Raw genomic sequence first — 20,678 nt, 5'->3', positions numbered from 1 at the left:
AGTTGTTTCCATGGAATCTACACCCATTAAGCAGAACAAGGATACATAAAAACAAGAGGTTGATTTTGTGATCTAGAAATTGAGTTTTAAGATTAACAGGAGAGGTATGCTTAAAACAAAAATAAACTGTAAGTCTTTAAATATTTGCATTTGTTTGGTAGAGTTATTTAACAATGGTTTTATTTGTAGGAAATTATTTTTCTCTCACAGTACGGTGTGCAAGTGTGTATACATACATATATGTATACAGAGAGAAAATTTTTACTGATATAAATGATGTATAGCACACAATTTATAAATAATAATAAAATATGCAATGCTTTTTATTGTAAATTTCATATGGCCAATCGATTCTCCCAGAATACTTTCATTGATTTTTACCAAGCTTATATCCATAGGCAACCTATGGCTGCAATTTAACCATGATTTGACAAATGTAACTGCATCCTAATCTGCTCTTTTCCTAGTAATTTTATTGTCATTAAATCTGATATATGATTACAGATAAACTATATTTCACCTTTGTACAAATTATAACTATTAAACTGAAACATCTTTCAACTTCAGCATTATGTATGGCAAAAATTCACTTGTTTATCAATGATATATGTTACTCTTTTCCTGAATCAGATAGTAGTTTTAAAATACTGGAAGAATATTTCCTTAATTTTTGTGCTATTCTCAAATGTAATGGCTACAGACACATTTTTTGTTTCACCTGAATTATTAATATTTTCACCATCACTTTAAGTCTACACAATGAACCAAGCCTGATCTACAGTGTTTTCCAATTCCCCTGGTGTAAATACTCCTACTATGGCTGATTGCAAACTACCAATGCAATGTCACTGAGTGTGGAGTTGGGAAGAAGTGTACAGTGGCACACCACTGTGTAGCATTTCAAGATACAGATACAATAGAGGTTAATAACATCAAGGTAATACATAATAAGAAAACATAGGCTGGATGTGGTGGCTCACGCCTGTAATCCTAGCACTCTGGGAGGCCGAGGCGGGTGGATCATTTGGGATCAGGAGTTTGAGACCAGCCTCAGAAAGAGCGAGACCCTGTCTCTACTACAAAAAAAAAAAAATATGGAAATTAGCTGGACAACTAAAATATATATATATATATATATATATATATATATATATATATATATATATGTGTGTGTGTGTGTGTATAAATTAGGCCGGGCACAGTGGCTCACACCTATAGCATCGCTCAAGGTCAGGAGTTTGAAACCAGACTGAGCAAGACCGAGACCCTGTCTCTACTAAAAATACAAAGAAATTAATCGGCCACCTAAAAATATATAGAAAAAAAATTAGCCAGGCATGGTGATTCATGCCTGTAGTCCCAGCTACTCGAGAGGCTGAGGCAGAAGGATCGCTTGAGCCCAGGAGTTTGAGGTTGCTGTGAGCTAGGCTGACGCCACAGCACTCTAGCCTAGGCAACAGAGTGAGACTCTGTCAAAAAAAGAAAGAAAAGAAAGAAAGAAAGAAAGAAAGAAAGAAAGAAAGAAAGAAAGAAAGAAAGAAAGAAAGAAAGAAAGAAAGAAAGAAAGAAAGAAAGAAAGAAAGAAAAGAAAGAAAGAAAGAGTAGTAAAATAAACAGGCAGTGAGTTTGGAGTATGCATTTCCCTTTGTTTTTAATATAATTTATTTAATTATAAGCTTATAAAATCTAATTTTAATAATGACTATGTTTAACAACCAGCTCACAAAATCCTGAAAATTTAACTATTGACTCTCATGAGCAGGTATAAGCTGGCTCCAACGCCCCAATTTCTTACAGTCTCATAAACTCCATATATATAGGAAGCCAGAATTCTGGGTGGATAACCCAACTTCTTTTTTATAATGGAAGCTCACAAATATACAAAAAAGTAGATGGAATAGCATAATGAACCTCCATGCATCCACCACTCAGCTTTGGCAGGCATCAATATTTCCCCAAACTTATTTCGTCTATCCCCTCTCTCCTTTATTTTTGCTAGAATATTGTAAAGCAAATATTTTAAAGCAAAGATAATCTCCTGCATCACACTACTGGCATGGAGTAGCCAGAGAACTTGACCTATCTTTTGGGGGCAGGACAGCTGTTTGGGGATTTAACAACTACAGGTGCTATTGGGAGACTTTGCCTTAAACTCATAACCCTGGTCAGTCTGCGGAACTGGGTCCCAGGACCACCCTTGGAGAAACTTTGTTCTAAGTCTTAAAAGATGAGAAGGTCTTCCTGCCTTTTGATCTCCACCCTTGTATTATATAATTGGTTTCCATTCTTTCCATAACATGACTGAAGAAAGTGTCCTTCACTTGACATGATTGATGAGAGAATACATATGATATCCTTTGTAAATGAAAGAGCTAAAAGAAAACTAAACTTTACTGAATACGTATGTTGTCACAGACACTGTGCATGGTGCTTTACAGAAATTGGTCTCCAAGCTAAGAGCTTTTTACTGAGAGGCAGTCATGGGATAGTTACATTGCTTCCTCCTTGTCAGGACATAACCAGCATTAACTCAATTACTCTGACAACCCTTTGAGTAGGTTCTATGGTTGTTTTTAAGCCAGTTTCACAAATAAGAAAACTTTTCATCTGAGGTCACACAGAGAATGAGTGGTACAACTGGGATCAAACCCAGGCATTCCGGCTCCAGAGACCACATCTGACCACTGGACTACCCTCTGCCAAGCACCATGGGTGATGGTCAGATGTCCTCAGTTTCTGGCTGCCCTTTCCCCTCTCCCAGAGCCAGCTTGCTCAGTAACAACAGCTCTGCAAAGAGAGGTTTCTACATGCAGAGCTCTTGTCCAGACTAATTCTTTTAACATGGTAAAATACACATAGCAAAATTTACCATCTTAACCATTTTTAAGCATCCAGTTCAGTGGAGTTAAGTACATTCATGTTGTTGTGCAACCCTAACCACCCTCCATCTCCAGGACTTTTCATCTTCCCAAACCGAGGCCCAGGACCCATAGTCTGGGCTGGTTTCACCTCCTGGCTGTGAAGGACCGCTCTCTAGTTGCTTTCAGCCCTGGCTTTGCGGGTAGGGACAGGAAAGTCCCCTTTCACTCTCACATTCCTCCTGATTTAGGGGAAACATGAGATTTGTTCAAATAGCATTCCCCTTTCCTATTTCTCTGGCTTGTTGTGATCACAATGCTTTCTCCCTCCTAATTCACCTTCACAGGTGAAGGCAATTATATATCACAATTGTATATCTTGAAACCCACATTTCATAGGTTCTAGAAAATGCAAACTGTGTGAGAAACACAGCTTCCTCTGGCTCTGCTCCCTGCTTCCCCTTGTGAAGAGCCCCCAGCCCCCTTGGCCTCCCCCACAATACACTGTCCTCTTTGTATTCAGCCTTGTCTTATACTGAAGTGACATCCCTTTTCTCTTCTCCCAGGGCCCCAGCAGCTACCTCTCTGGCCTTCTGCATTCTTAGCCCATTTGTTGTACATGTTCCTAGCTAAGTTGTGATTTGTGTTTGTGTCATCTTAATGAGTCCTTGGAGGCTGTCTTTGAACTCCCTGCACCCCCTTCCCCCTCCCTCTCCTCCAGCTCTTTCGCTGGGGGCGACCTCCCACCTCCAGTATTCTGATTCCATCTAGCCTGGGTCTGCTGAGCTCATTCTCTCTGCTCTTTCCCTTCACTGGACCCTGCACACCCTCCTCCCAACCTCTGCCACCGTCATTCAATCCTTTCTTCCTCAGTGGATTCCTGCAAAGCACTCTCTTCTTGATGAGGGAAGGCTCCTGCCTTCTTGTCCTCACTGCCCTGGGTTCAGTTACCATTTCCGGGCTCCTTTCTGTCCTCCCAGCTCCCTTTCTGGTTGAGTTCTGTTTCTCCCCCATTGAAATTTAAAATTCAGCCTCATTTAGGTTCACCTTCCCTCCTTTGTCCTTCACTCACAGACTCACAGGTACCTGCGCCACTCTGTCCTTCCTTTTCTCCTTTCCCTCTGGCACTTGATGTTGGCCTGGTGGTCCTAGCCCTCCCCCAATACAAAGTTTATGCTCAATGTCCTTGCCAGTAGCACTGTTGAACCACCAAAAACCCTTGTCCTGCCTACAATTTCTTATGCTACACCCTGTCCTGTCTTTGGCCCTCCCCAACACCTGCACTGAAAACAATTTCCAAACCCAAATGGGAACAATGACAGCTTTTTTTCTGCCTTGGGCTTTGCCATTATGAAGTGTTCCCCAAAGCGATAGAGACTACATCTTGCTGAGTTTGTCTCTTAATGTGTTCCATGTGTATGTCCCGGGAAATAAACCCAAAGAAGTAGTGCTCCTTCCCCAGACCCAACTCTTGCCTGCTCCAAGCTGGAGAGCTCCTGCTCACCCTTCTAGCCCTTGGAGTCATGCTTGCATTCAGGCCAGCTCCCAAAGCTGTCTGCTTCTTGTCCTATGACCGTGGATACATCTACAATAGCACCCTAATCAGGTCAGTGTTTCATTCCTGCAGAGAATGAACAGATTCCCTGCTATGGCATGCCAAGTGGAATCATCCAGCTGCTGCTCAGGCCCCTTTTCTCCTGATACGGTCTCTACTACAAATCAAATTTCTCTGCCCATCTGATGCTCCTATCAAACCTCTTCCTTTCCAGGATGTGAATTACTGTTAATCAGTCTCATGGGTCAGTTGCAATCAAATTAATAAGCAGGGTGCCCACCAGATTGTCTCTGACTGAGCAGCTGCTCTCATCCTCCAAATGAATCTCCACGAATTTCCCCCTGCAGGGGTCTCCAATTTGTCTCACTGACCCTGAGCAAACTTCTTTTTTCCTCTCCCCCTTCTCTAATCTCAACACCGTCAGTCAGGACCCTACAAACACATCAATATTATGCTCCTTTTCCTTCCCACTTTATCCTCACAATTCTCCACATTTACCTTCCTCACTTCCATTTGCCCTGGGTCTTGGGTTTTTCCTTGTGTTCCCTCTTTGAAAGGGCTCTCATGTGCAGCTGGCTCCAAAACAGGCAGGTGTTGTAGTTGAGTATGCTTCACCACTGTGATTTATGCCTATCCTGGGCTCCCTCCATCCTCTTCTTCCTCTGGGTCTGGCAGCCTAAACTGCTACTTCTTCAGAATTCTTCACACTCCTTGTCACGGTGGCCATATTGTCTTCTTCCCAGCATTCACTGTTTACTCACAAGTGACACTTGTTCTAATCTTCCAGTGCTCCTTTAGGTAAACAGGGAAAGATCAGATAGCATCTCAATTTTGCATTTTGGAAAGTTAAGCCTAGTGAGATTGCATGATTGTCCCGAGGTCCCTTGGTGAGTTGGTGTTAGGGTCAAGACTATGACTCAGGCTTCCTGGCTTTTAGCTGAGTATTATGTCTAGTAGATGCTGCCACAATGCATTATTGAAATAACCTTTGACTTAGACCAACATCTATGAATAACTCTCATTTCCCGCACCATGCCTGCCACTGAGAAATTGAGGATCTGGTTATGGTTAAGAGTCTCTAAATGACTTGAGCTCCCACCCACAGTTTCTGAGCACTTCATAACAGATCTATTGAGGATAATTGCATATTAAATAAGCACCCTATCCATGTTCTCCACTGCCTTGACAGCTCAGTTCTGTGAGAAAAAGAGGGCCTTGAACATGAGGTCCCCCTACTCTTTGTGATAGCTCCTTCCATCCTCTTTGTTGGCTTCTCACAGTTCCTCCTTTTGCAAAGATTATTTATCTTTTGCTCCTTCCCCCTCCTCTATCTCACTCTACACAGCCCTAACCCTGTCATTCATTTGCTGTATAATAATCATTCCATCTCCCTGCCCCTGGTCTGCACATTACACACCTCCTTAATAAAATAATGTCACCTATTTGATCTTGATGCGTGCAAACACTAGAGCAGAGGCTTGATAAACAGCAAACCAGAAGGATTTAATGAGAAAAACCCAAATTTTAGTAAAGAATACACAATAAGACCTGAAGGAATGGAGTGACATCCTTGGTTCCGGGAAAGAAACACTTATCACCAGATATATTAATAGATACTTTACAAATGAGTATAAAAATGTGATTCCAATCAATGTATCACTGGTACTCTTTTTGAACTTTACAAATTGATTCTGATATTTTTCTCGAATGTTTAATGTAATTATAAATAATTTTTGTGAGGCCGGGCGCGGTGGCTCACGCCTGTAATCCTAGCACTCTGGGAGGCCGAGGCAGGTGGATTGCTCGAGGTCAGGAGTTCGAAACCAGCCTGAGCAAGAGCGAGACCCCGTCTCTACTACAAATAGAAAGAAATTAATTGGCCAACTAATACATACAGAAAAAATTAGCCGGGTATGGTGGCTTATGCCTGTAGTCCCAGATACTTGGGAGGCTGAGGCAGCAGGATCGCTTGAGCCCAGGAGTTTGAGGTTGCTGTGAGCTAGGCTGAGGCCATGGCACTCACTCTAGACTGAGCAACAAAGTGAGACACTGTCTCAAAATAAATAAATAAATAAATAAAAATAATTTTTATGAAAAGAAGAATAATAGGGAGGACATATATATTAGATATCAAAATCTATTATTAAGTCCCAGTGATGAAAACAAGGTGGTAACAGCACAAAAATTATTAAGTAAATCAATGGAACAGAATAAACTTTTTAGAAACAAACATTGCACATCTGTCTATGGATATAATATACAATAAGGTCAGTATTTCAATTCAATGAGAAAAATCTTATTCAACAAATTGAGTGCAGGGACCATTGTCTATTTGGAAGAAAACACATATAGAGACATGTTTCACACATTATACAAAAAATATTCAAGAGACTTAAAGACCTAAATGTAAAAACTGTGGGATTCTAGTAAAAAATATGAAAGGGTAGTTTTCTTACACTGAGTCAAAATGTCTGAATCCAGAAGTCACAAAATGAAATACTGTCAATACAACTACATAAAGGATTTAAAACTATATGGTAATATACATGTAAACAAAGTTAATGGACATTCAAAAAACTGGGAAAATATTTGCAACACATCTGAAAATGGGTTAATAATTTTTATATTAAAAAAATTTCTACAAACAACCTAATCAAAAAATGGATGAATACCAAATCATCCAGATTTTTTAAAAAAGAAAAATATAGCCAAGAAACATATGAAAATATGCTCAGCTTCACTGGAAAAGAACAGAAAAATTAATATGATGTACCACATTCCCAGATCAATAAGAATAAAAAATATGGATAATATCAAGTATTGGTGGGTATGAAAGAGAGCAGGTATTCATGGAATGTTTAGGAGAGCATATACATATGTACACACCACATGTATGTATGAAACTAGGTAGTATCTCTTAAAGTTTCATGTCTGTATGTCCCATGACAATGAAATTTCATTTCCAAGAATCCATAATCCATTCCACAAAGGTATTATCACAAACATATATATAAAGATGTATATATGAAGATGTTTATTTTAGCCTTGTTTTGTTTGTTTGTTTGTTTTTCTTTTTTTGAGACAGAGTCTCACTGTATTGCCCGGGCTAGAGTGCCATGGCGTCAGCCTAGCTCACAGCAACCTCAAACTCCTGGGCTCAAGCAATCCTTCTGCCTCAACCTCCCGAGTAGCTGGGACTATAGGCATGCGCCACCATGCCCAGCTAATTTTTTCTATATATTTTTAGTTGGCCAATAAATTTCTTTCTACTTTTAGTAGAGACAGGGTCTCGCTCTTGCTCAGGCTGGTTTTAAACTCCTGACCTTGACTGATCCGCCCTCCAAGGCCTCCCAGAGTGTTAGGAGTACAGGCGTGAGCCATGCCACCAGCCTTAGCCTTGTTTTTAATAATAGAAAAGGGGAAGTAGACAATTTAAGTGTCTATCAATAGGGAATGTTTCAATTGATTATTAATATAATACATCCACACAGTGGAATGCTAGGTAGCCATTGAAAAGCAGGGGGTAGGTTTATATATCCTGAAAAGACACCAATGATATCTTGTTATGTGAAAGAATGAATGCAGTCTCAAATGTCTAAGATGATTGCAATTTTATTTTTAAAAAAGAACATTTTATATCTATTTATATATAACCATGGGCTTAAAAGCATAGGAAAAAGTCAAGAGGTCTATGCACCAAAATGTTTCAGGGCTTACCCTTACCCTTCTGGGGGTAATTGGAGAAACTAAAGGGAGTAATCTCATTTTTTACTTTCTATTATTTCTCCAAAAGATGGCAGAATAAAGGCAATATTTATATTTTTCTCTGTGTGTTTTAAAAATGCAAACAAAATTATAAAAGTGTCAAAAGAATTGTTATGAATATAAAACCAATAATTTCATTCATTGAATCAATAATTAAGCACCTGCTTGGGTACCAGGCACTGTACAAAGTGCTGGGGTGCCTGCCTTTGAGGAGGTTAAATCTACACCCTTGTGCAAAAGAGAAATATGCAGACAGTGACAATCCTACTGGGAGCATGGTGACACCAGTAACCAAAACAGCAAAGACAGAGGCAAATTTGGGAGACTAGAGGTGATGATGAGTCTGGTTTTGGACATGTGGATTTGGGAGGTGCCTGTGGTACATCCAGGTGGAACTATCCAGCAGACTGATAGATGGTTTTGGAGTTTTGGGGGGAGACATTTGGGCTAAAGGTAGAAATCTGAGAGTACCTTGCCAAAGGCAAAATGGAGTCCAGGAGAGTGGGCAAGATTACCTAGAAAGAGTATGAACAAGAGCCCCACCTGGGAACCCAATGTTGAAAGGGCAGGCAGATGAAGAGGGACCAGATCTGTCCAGAGTGGAGAGCTGCAGTGTAGCCCCCAAACTTAGTAACAGAGCTGCTGTTAGTGACATTGAGGCGAGCAGGTCCAGGGGCAGAATCCAGACTGCAGTGCACTAGGAGCGAAAGAGAGCAGAGTGAGTGGAGACTGTGTTTGCAGACTACTCTTGTGAAAAGTTTGGAAAGAAATGGAAGGAAAGGAATCTCAGGTGAGTAGTTAGTAGAGGTTGGAGTGTCAAGGGAGAGATTGTTTTTCAGGTACCGCTACCCAGTGCGGAGAGTAATCTTGAATCCTATTTTGTATTTTGTTTGTTTTCATCTTATATAGGTGTGAGCATTCCCTCATATCATTAATAATCCTTTAAAATATTATTTATTTAAATTATATAGCATTCATATAGAAACAGCATAATTGCCTGACTAATAATATACTTAACTGATATATTTAACTAACTAGCTATTGGTGGGCATTTACATTATTCCCAATTTGAGGCAATTATGAGTAACACTTTTATGCATAAATCTTTGAACATATCCCTGGAGCAGCTTAGGATGTGTGCCAATAAGTAGAATTCCTGGGACAAAGTTTATGAACCATATTAACACATTGACTGCCACACAAAAAAACCCAAAAACTTTTCCTTGGGGCCACAGTGTTTTATTACAAAAATAGAATAAAAACTTCAAGTATAATTTAAAAGTAAACATAAATAGAAAAATGAAACTTATTGACTTGTATTTATTTAATACATGTTTTTAGAATTAAATTGTCAATATTAATTGTAAAAATAAGAACATCAACAAGTAAGATTTATATATGCTTCACATGGCCCTGGGGTCAAAACTAAAGTGTGTTCAATTCACTATTGCAAGATCATAGAAACAACCCAAGTGTCCATCAATTCACGAGTAGATAACTAAAATTTGGTATATGCGGGGGCGGAGCAAGATGGCGGACGAATAACACCGCCAGACAGAGGGTCTCTGCAGAAAAGACCGATTCTAGCAGAAACTAGAGGAAAGAAGCAAGAAGACAAGCATACAGCGGACAAGGGCCGGAAGGAGGGGTACCTGAGACCCCGGGAGACTCCACGGGAGGAGGCTGCGGAGGAGAACTGGAGGCTGAGACCACCGGAGCAGCCCGGAGACCAGCGGCAAGGGTAGGTGGATTTCCTGTTTCCCCTCCCCTGCATTCGGGACTGCTGGTGGGCTCCCCAGCGGGTGGAGAGACCTGCGGACATCAGCCCAGAGACTGCCGCCGCCTGCCAACGGTGAGCCTGTAGCAGACGTGGCACCAGGTTCCCAACTTCCTCCGGGCACCTCCGTGTGCACGGACCCGAGCCACGCGGCAGGCGCCATATTGCCTCCTCCTCCCCTCCGCCGACCCTACCCGCGGCTGCCCAGAGAGACAATACAGCCACCAGCCGGAGGCACCTCCAGGGAACGGGACCTTCCCGTTTGGGACCCCGCCCTCCCTCCCAGGTGCTGCTGGCACCGTGTTCCCAGGAAAACGGTGCCGACTCAGAGGCTGAGAGACATAGACCCAGCTTGGGCTCCCTGTGGGTGAATTAGGACCGGAAATCCTCTCCCTGGTGGGAATACACTTGGAACTCTGGGACCCAGAGGTCGGACCTGCAGACCAGATCCCCTGCACCGAGGGCTAGCATTGCCCGGGGCACAGAAGGGTTTTACGTGAACAGCCTACTGAGGGCTGTGTGCCTCCAGGGGCGGATCGGCGCCCTAAAGGACAACGCTCCTCCCAGGAGGAGGCCGTGCGCCAAACCCAGGTGGCGTTCCTGTGCAGGGAACCTCCCCACCGGCACCACAGTCCGGGGAGGCCGGGTGTCTTGTGGTCTGGCCTGCTGGCAGAGGCCCAGGAGTAGCTGCAGAGTTGGGGAGGGTGGAAAGAAGCGAGGCTTGCTGCAGACTGCGGGTCTCAGACAGCCCCACCCCCACACCCAGACTTTCTGGCTGAGCGGGACCATTCCAGCCCCGCCCTGACAGCTTTCCCTGGAAGCTGAGAACAGCACTTTGACCCCTGCTAACGGCCTGAGGGCAGGCTTATCCAACCCAGCTCCGCCCAGAACGAGAGCTGATAACAGGACTCAAAATCAACACCATAGCCTGTTCCTCCAAGCAAACGCCACCTACTGACAGGGACGGCATCTTGCACAGCCTTGCCACGGCATCCACAGACTCAATATACAGGGAGTGGTCCAATTTCACCCACAGACACCACCTAACGCCTCAGAAACTAAACAAGGTGTGTGAATACCCAAACAATAACCTAAGGAAAGAAACAACAACTGATCGACATGGGAAGAAATCAGCGAAGGAACTCAGGAAATATGAAGAACCAAACGGAAAACACACCCCCAAGGAGGAGCACCAGCCCCCTAGAAACGGACACCAACCAAAATCAGGCAACCAATATGACAGAAGAGGAATTTCGTATGTGGATCATAAGAACACTCACCCAGATGCAACAACAACTCAATAACCAACACCAAGAAAACACAAAAAACCTCCAAGAAATGGAACAAAGGTTCAACAAAGAGATTGACACAGTAAAGAAAACTTTAACCGAAGTCCTGGAGATGAAGAATCAACTCAGAGAACTACAAAATACTGTGGAAAGTCTCAAGAACAGGGTAGATCAAGCAGAAGAAAGAATCTCAAAGCTTGAAGATAACACCTTCCAATTAAATAAATCAGTCACAGAAATACAGCAGAGAAACAAGAGAAAAGACCAAAGCCTACAAGAGCTGTGGGATTATGTGAAAAAACCTAACGTGAGGGTAATAGGTTTAGCCGAAGGGGAGGAAGACAACACTCAAGGGCTGAAGATATAATGGAGGAAAATTTCTCAGGCCTTGCTCAAAATCTCGATATACAAGTTCAAGAAGCCGAGAGGACCCCTGGGAGATTCAATGCAAACAGGAAGACGTCACGTCATGCAGTCATCAGACTGACCAAAGTATCAACTAAAGAGGCCCTTCTAAGAGCAGTAAGACAAAAGAAGCAAGTGACATACAAGGGAAAGCCAATTCGAATAACATCAGACTTCTCTAATGAGACTTTACAAGCAAGGAGAGACTGGGGCCCCATTCTCACTCTTTTGAAACAAAACAATGCCCAGCCTAGAATATTATTCCCTGCAAAACTAAGCTTCATATATGAAGGAGAAATAAAAACATTCTCAGACAAGCAAAGGCTCAGAGAATTCACCAAGACAAGACCAGCCCTACAAGAAGTACTTAAAACAGCGTTATGCACGGAACATCATAATAATAATCCATGGATATAAAAACAACCAAAACCCAAAGATATTAAAGGCCAGATATTACAATGGCTCAAGACAGAAATCATAGCAACAACATCCAACCCAACAGAATGATCAGTAATCTACCTTACCTATCAGTTCTCTCAATAAATGTGAATGGCTTAAACTCTCCACTCAAGAGACATAGGCTGGCTGAATGGATAAGAAAATACAGGCCAAGTATATGCTGTCTTCAGGAAACACATTTAACCTGCAAGGATGCACATAGACTAAAAATAAAAGGGTGGAGATCAATATTCCAAGCAAATAGAAGCCAAAAGAAGGCTGGTGTGGCAGTTCTAATTTCAGACGATTTAGTTTTTAAACCAACAAAAGTAGTAAAAGACAAAGAGGGTCATTATATAATGGTGAAGGGCACAGTCCAACAAGAAGAGATAACAATTTTAAATATATATGCACCCAACTTAGGTGCACCCAGATTCATAAAGCAAACCTTACTGGAGCTAAGCAAATGGATTAATAGCAACTCCATAATCGCCGGGGATTTCAACACCCCACTGACGGCACGAGACAGATCCTCCAAACAGAAAATTAATAAAGAAATAATGGACTTAAACAAAACTCTAGAACAATTGGGTCTGACTGACATTTACAGAACATTCTACCCAAAATCCACTGAATATACGTTCTTCTCATCAGCTCACGGGACATTCTCTAAGATTGACCATATCCTAGGACACAAAGAAAATCTCAAGAAATTTAAAAAAATAGAAATCATACCATGTACCTTCTCAGACCACAGTGGAATAAAACTAGAAATCAACCCTAACAGAAACTCACATTTCTACACAAAAACGTGGAAATTAAACAACCTCCTACTAAATGATTACTTCGTAAATGAAGAAATCAAGACGGAAATAAAAAACTTCTATGAAGAAAACGACAATGGAGAGACAAGTTATCAACTCCTCTGGGACACAGCTAAAGCAGTTCTGAGAAGAAAGTTTATCTCCATAAATGCCTATAACCAAAAGGAAAGAAGATCACAAATAGACAATCTAATGAAACGACTCAAAGAGCTGGAAAAAGAAGAACAGACCAACCCCAAACCCAGCAGAAGAAGTTAAATCAACAAGATCAAATCAGAACTAAACGAAATTGAAAACAGGAAAGCTATTCAGGAGATTAATAAAACAAAAAGTTGGTTCTTTGAAAAAATAAACAAGATTGACACAACATTGGCTAAGCTAACGAAAAGCAGAAAAGAGAAATCTCTAATAAGCTCCATCAGGAATAAAAAAGGAGATATCACAACTGATCCCAAAGAGATACAAGATACAATTTATGAATACTACAAAAATCTTTATGCACACAAACTGGAAAATGTGGAGGAAATGGACAAATTTCTAGAAACACACAGCCTCCCTAGGCTCAACCAGGAAGAAATAGATTCCCTGAACCGACCAATCTCAACAGCTGAAATAGAAACAGCAATTAAAAATCTCCCTAAAAAGAAAAGTCCCGGTCCAGATGGCTTCACACCTGAATTTTACCATACTTACAAAGAAGAACTAGTACCTATCTTGCAGAAACTATTCCACAACATCGAGAAGAACGGAAACCTCCCCGACACCTTTTATGAAGCGAATATTACTCTGATACCAAAACCAGGAAAGAATGCAACAAAAAAAGAAAACTACAGACCAATTTCCCTAATGAATATAGATGCAAAAATTTTCAACAAAATCTTAGCTAACCGAATACAGACACTTATCAAAAAAATAATCCACCACGACCAAGTGGGCTTCATTCCAGGGATGCAGGGATGGCTCAACATACGTAAATCTATAAATGCAATTCACCACATAAACAGAAGCAAATACAAAGACCACATGATTCTTTCAATAGATGCAGAAAAAGCTTTTGAGAAAATTCAACACCCTTTCATGATACGAACACTTAAGAAAATAGGCATAGAAGGGACAGACCTAAAAATGATACAAGCCATATATGACAGACCCATAGCCAACATCATACTGAATGGGGAAAGATTGAAATCATTCCCACTTAGAACTGGAACCAGACAAGGCTGCCCACTATCTCCACTTCTGTTCAACATAGTGCTGGATGTCTTGGCTACAGCAATCAGACAGGAAAATGGAATCAAATGTATCCAAATAGGGGCAGAAGAGATCAAACTTTCACTGTTTGCTGATGATATGATATTGTATCTAGAAAACCCCAAGGATTCAACCAAGAAACTCCTGGAACTGATCATTGAATTTAGTAAAGTCTCAGGATACAAAATCAATACATAGAAATCAGAGGCATTCATATACGCCAACAACAATCTAATTGAGAACCAAATCAAAGACTCAATTCCCTTCACAATAGCAACAAAGAAATTAAAGTACCTAGGAATATATTTAACCAAAGAGGTAAAAGACCTCTACAGGGAGAACTATGAAACACTGAGGAAGGAAATAGCAGAGGATGTAAACAGATGGAAATCCATACCATGCTCGTGGATCGGCAGACTCAATATCATCAAAATGTCTATACTACCCAAACTGATCTACAGATTCAATGCAATACCTATTAAAATCCCATCAGCATTCTTCACAGATATAGAAAAAATAATTTTACGCTTCGTATGGAACCAAAGAAGACCCCGAATATCAAGAGCAATTCTAGGCAACAAAAACAAAATGGGAGGCATTAATATGCCAGATATCAAACTATACTACAAAGCTGTAGTAATTAAAACAATATGGTATTGGCACAAAAACAGGAATATCGACCAGTGGAACAGATGTGAGAATCCTGATATAAAACCATCCTCTTAAAGCCATCTCATCTTTGACAAAGCAGACAAAAACATACGCTGGGGAAAAGAATCTCTCTTCAATAAATGGTGCTGGGAAAACTGGATAGCCACCTGTAGAAGGCTAAAACAGGACCCACACCTTTCACCTCTCACAAAAACCAACTCACACTGGATAACAGACTTAAACCTAAGATATGAAATTATTAGAACTCTAGAGGAAAAAGTTGGAAACACTCTCCTAGACATTGGCCTGGGCAAAGAGTTTATGAAGAAGTCCCCAAAGGCAATCACAGCAGCAACAAAAATAAATAAATGGGACATGATCAAACTACAAAGCTTCTGCACAGCCAAAGAAATAGTCATGAAAGTAAACAGACAACCTACAGAATGGGAGAAAATTTTTGCATCCTATGCATCCGATAAGGGACTGATAACTAGAATATACTTAGAACTCACGAAAATTAGGAAGAAAAAATCAAATAACCCCATTAAAAAGTGGGCAAAGGACTTGAACAGAAATTTTTCTAAAGAAGACAGAAGAATGGCCAACAAACATATGAAGAAATGCTCAACATCTCTAATCATCAGGGAAATGCAAATCAAAACCACAATGAGATATCACTTAACCCCAGTGAGAATGGCCTTTATCAAAAAATCTCCAAACAATAAATGCTGGCGTGGTTGCGGAGAGAGAGGAACACTCCTACACTGCTGGTGGGACTGCAAACTAGTTCAACCTCTGTGGAAAGCAATATGGAGATACCTTAAAGGGATACAAGTGAATCTACCATTTGATCCAGCAATCCCATTGCTGGGCATCTACCCAAATGATCCAGTGACACTCTACAAAAAAGACACCTGCACTCGAATGTTTATAGCAGCAAATTCATAATTGCAAGGCTGTGGAAACAGCCCAAGTGCCCATCAATCCAAGAATGGATTAATAAAATGTGGTATATGTATACCATGGAGTACTATTCAGCTCTAAGAAACAATGGTGATATAGCACATCTTATATTTTCCTGGTTAGAGCTGGAACCCATACTACTAAGTGAAGTATCCCAAGAATGGAAAAACAAGCACCAGATATATTCTCCAGCAAACTGGTATTAACTGAGTAGCACCTACGTGGACACATAGGTACTACAGTAATAGGGTATTGGGCAGGTGGGAGGGGGGAGGGGGGCGGGTATATACATACATAATGAGTGAGATGTGCACCATCTGGGGGATGGTCATGATGGAGACTCAGACTTTTGGGGGGAGGGGGGGAAATGGGCATTTATTGAAAGCTTAAAATCTGTACCCCCATAATATGCCAAAATAAAAAATATATATATATATATATATATATATATATATATATATATATATATCTCACAGCAAAAAAAAATAAAATAACTTCAGGAATCATTGAGGACTGAAGGTCAACCTTAGGAAAGGAAGGCTCAGAACAACAGATGTCAAAATTGAGAGAATTTGGTCTCTAAAATAGCAAGCACACACACATATACACTCACTTCTGTAGAGTACATTACATAAAGGAGGAGTATGCCTGAAAGGTGGATGTAGCTTGCAACATGTCTGTGGGTCAGTGTCTTCATGTGTCTGTGTGTGTATAGATGCAGTTAAGGTATGTCACTTTGGATTACATATGCAAAAGAAACTGGAAAGTGGACCAATTCCAGGCCACCTATCAGAGCACTTTTCACATAGCCATTTCATCTGAATCATCTTCGACATCGATAACCACAACCTGTCGGTAATCACTGGCAGCAGTGGTGATTACAATAGGGTCACAAAGGTCAGCAGACATGGCAAGCTCTAGCTGGCTGGCAGCAGGCTCAGAGAGGTCAGTGATGTCAGACTCAGGGTAACTGGTGGCAGCAATGTCAGGGAACTGGGAGGTGGAGAGCTCAGGGAGGCCAGCAGTAGTGGGCTCAGGGTGGCTGGGGGTGGCAGGCTCGAGGTGACCAGGGATGGAAGGCTCAGGATAGTCAGCAGTGCTGGGCTCAGGGTGGCTGGTAGTAGGTTTGATGTGGCTAATGGCGGATTTAGGGTGGCTAGTGGCAGAGCTGAAGGCAAACTTGGAGTGGCTGCTAGCAGAGATATGGTGATCAGTGACTGGCTTGGGGTGGCTGGAAGCAGGCTTGAAATGGATAGTCATCTTTGAAATGGACAGAGGCAGGCTTCAAATGGATAGAGTCAGCCTTGAAGTGGACAGACACAGGCTGAGGGTAGACAGTGGCAGACTTGGGGTGACCAGAGGTAGGCTTGGAGTGGCTAAAGACAGACTTGTGGTGGCTAGAGGCAGATTTTCGGTAGGCATACCTGGAATGAGACTTGGAGTGGCCAGAGGCACGTTCAGGGTGGCCAGCTGCAGCATCGCCAGGTAGTGGAACATTCCAGACACTCATTGGGATTTCCTCCACAGCAGGACAGACGCAGGCGAGGGCTTGGTCACGGGCTTGGTCATGGGCGCAGGCCTCATGCGTGTCACGAAAATCAGTGATGACACCAGAGAAGAACAGGATAGGGTGCCGCACAGCATAGAAGATGGTCCAGTATTCGCGTCGGAAATTCTCATTGAGGAGCCCGTAGATCACAGTGTTGAAGCAGCTGTTGAAGTAGGCTATGAAGTAGGCTGCAAGATAAAGCCAGTTGGGGATCTTGCCCGCCATCTCCTTAGGACTGACAGCCACCAAGACAGTGAGCACATTGATAGGGCACCAGCACACTGCAAAGAGGAGGAAGATCACAAACATGGTTAGAAAATTGTGAATCTCAGCCAACTGGTTGTCAGGATTCTGCCCAGCCAGGTCACCGGCGGCCAGCACTTTGATCCAGATCCTCATGTAGCAGAAACCCACTATGAGGAAAGGGAGGATGAAATGGATGCAGATGATGGTCATAGCAAAGACATGGTTGTTTAGATAGTTGAAGATGCAGGTGTAGGTGTGAGGATCATACTTGATGGTGCCAATGTACACGTTGGGCAGGATAGCCAGGATGATCATGATCCAGGTGACAACCAAGTAGATGCAGGTATTGCGCACACTGAAGATCCACTCGTGCTGGAGTCTGTGGCAGATGCAGTAATGGTTAATGGCGATTGCCACGATATTAAAGATGGAGCCAACCACGCTGAGCCCTGTGATGAACCCGACCATCTGACACTGGAAGTAGCTCAGATCCCATCCCCCAACGGACATGGCATGCAGCATCAGAGGGTAGAGATAGATGGCTACCAGCATATCTGCTGCAGAGAGGCTGACCACAAAGATGTTGCCTGAAAAATATATCAGGGGAGGGAAAAAGGGGGAAAGACAGAGGAGAATAAATCAGGCACGAATTACAGTCTCTTTCCAGGAGCCTTTTCACATTCATTATCTCACTGCTCCTCACTGGCTGGAAGACCCTAGTCCTGTGCTCTCGTACCGCTGGACTCAGCCAGTATTTTCCCATAAAGGCAGCCCAAGAACCGGCTCTGCTGGCCTCCCTACACAACTGCCCGCCAGAAAAAGAGACCAGCAGCCCAAAGCCCCTCCACGCCATGTAGTATTTTGTAGGATCCATGTCAGGCTGTTTATGCCGGTTGGTTCCCAAGGGTTTGGATCCTTTCACTTGCGGGAAGGAGCGGTTTTAAATTAAAATAAACAAACAAAATAAATTTGAAGGAAAAAAGGAAAACAAGCATTTGGACTCTCCCCACATGAAACAAGCCTATAAGGATAGCTTGCAAATTCCTTAAGGCATTGTTATGCTCCAGTGTGGTGTACTTTTGAGGTGAGGTGGCCCTAGATCTGAGGGTGCTCCCAGGCACTGGGAAGTCCAGTGGCCGGGACTTCCCTGGGATTGAGGAATAGGCAGGAGAGAGAGGATGAACTGAGAGCTGCTCCCCTGGCCTCTGCCCCTGTTTGGACACTGCTTGACCATGACGTAGTGGGACTTGGATTTTTCAATACTAGACAAGCTTGGAAGAGGTGAATATTTTAATAATCTAGAGGGAGAGAATTCTGCATCTGGTTAAATTAACTTTTATGGACTCGTCTTACTAAAGGCTCTGAACATTTCCCTAGTGCTTAGAAAAACAGACATGGAATCAGTTCCATAGATGCATACGAGGTAGAGAAACAGTCCCTGTTGCCAAGGGCAGAACAAGTCTTGTGTGCAGTAAGTTCAATTACTTTGAAACAGTTAAGGGGGGAACAATTTATTGGGTAGAATACAGTGTGTATAGTTTAAGATTCCAAAGGATTTTTAATGGTCTCTTTCGAAAAGGCCTGCTAGGAAGGCCTAATAACTGGGGTGATAGAAACACTTTATTTGAGATTTAAAAGTCATTAAGATATAGAACCCTAATAAAGGAGACCTGGGGCACTCCCAGAGAAATGAGAGAGCAAGCGAGCAGTTTCAACTCAGGAATGGCAGCAATGGTGGAAGGCTGCCTTTTATCAAACTTTCTAGGCTTTCTGTTTAACCCTCAAGCACTATAATAATACCTTGCCTGTAATTAGTGAGTGTAGTTTTAAATAAGCATTTTATAGTTTTAAAAAGCTAATTGGAAATATCTTTTCTCTCAACAATACCATTAAACAGATGGAAAAATTGAGGCCCATAGAGGTGAAAGGGCTTGACCAAGGTCATGCCAAGGTTAGTGAAGGATCCCAGGCTTAAATACAGGCTGGATCCCCTCTCAGCCCAGGGTCTTTTTTCTACAACCCAGCTTTGTAAGATATGTTTTGCTCTGGGACTTGATAGGATAGACTCTGTGTTCTCTTTTCTTATTGTTGTTGCTCTGGTTTTTCTTTCTGTTTGTTTTTATTGAGATATAATTCACATATGGTAATATTCATCCTTTAAGTTGTACAATTCAGTAATTTTTTGTATATTCAAAGTTGTGCAGCCATCATCACTATCTAATTTCAGAATATTTCCATCACTCCAAAAGAAATCCCATAACAATTAGCAGTCACTTTCCACTCCCACCAATTCCCCAGCTCCTAGAAACCACTAATCTGCTTTCTGTCTCCTTTATAGATTTGCCTATCTGGACATTTCACATAAACAGAATCATACAATATGTGGCCTTTTGTGTCTGGCTTTTTCCCCTTAGCATAATGTGTTGAACTTCATCAGTGTAATAACACAGATCAGTACTTCATTCCTTTTTATGGCTGAATAATATTCCATTATGTAGATAGACCACATTTTGTTCATCCATCCATTAATAGATGCTTGAGTTCTTTCCACTTCTTGACTATTATGAGTGATGCTGCTATGAATATGTTGGGTTCTCTTTTAGCCCCAGTCAGCCCTGGCCCAAGATAGATAAGCAGGTCTGTTAGTGCCAGCTCATACCTCCACTCTCCTGCAGGTAGGCCTGGACAGCCAAGGGCTGTCCTAAGCACTCCGCCTTGTCTGGCCAATGCTTCTCTGAAGTTACCAGGTCATTTGCTAAAGCCATATTAGACCATTGGTTGATGCTCTAATATATAAAACTGGCACATTGAGAATTTGGTACAACCCCAATGAGAGTGAAAATGTCTTTTGGTTTTAATATAAGTGGGATATTCTCTATTCTTTTCCACACCTTTGGAGATGTCTACCTCTTCATGGGAAGGTACACAGGAGCCTGTAGCTGCTGTGCCCACTCCATGCCCTGCCCCTCCCATGCTGCTTCCATCCCAGCACCAAGCAAGTGTTTAATGAATGGGAACTACATTTGGTTCAATTCTTGAAAGTAAAAATGAACTTGAACCCTGCTCAGTTATTGGCCATATGTATGACCTTGAGCAAGTTACTTAGC

General features: G+C 42.0%; 1 protein-coding gene across 1 annotated transcript; it reads right to left on the bottom strand.

Moving 5' to 3' along the window:
- Positions 1-16,577: 16,577 nt before the first annotated feature.
- Positions 16,578-20,336, bottom strand: GPR50 (G protein-coupled receptor 50). The gene is given in 4 exon segments (XM_075999188.1): positions 16,578-17,031; positions 17,033-18,158; positions 18,265-18,492; positions 20,231-20,336. Coding segments are annotated over 4 exon segments (1,914 nt in total).
- Positions 20,337-20,678: the final 342 nt, after the last annotated feature.

This window comes from Microcebus murinus, chromosome X, assembly GCF_040939455.1.
Source record: "Microcebus murinus isolate Inina chromosome X, M.murinus_Inina_mat1.0, whole genome shotgun sequence".
NCBI classification, from domain to species: domain Eukaryota; kingdom Metazoa; phylum Chordata; class Mammalia; order Primates; family Cheirogaleidae; genus Microcebus; species Microcebus murinus.
Note: the sequence above shows the minus strand (reverse complement) of the source record. Positions and strands in the feature narration are given on the sequence as shown.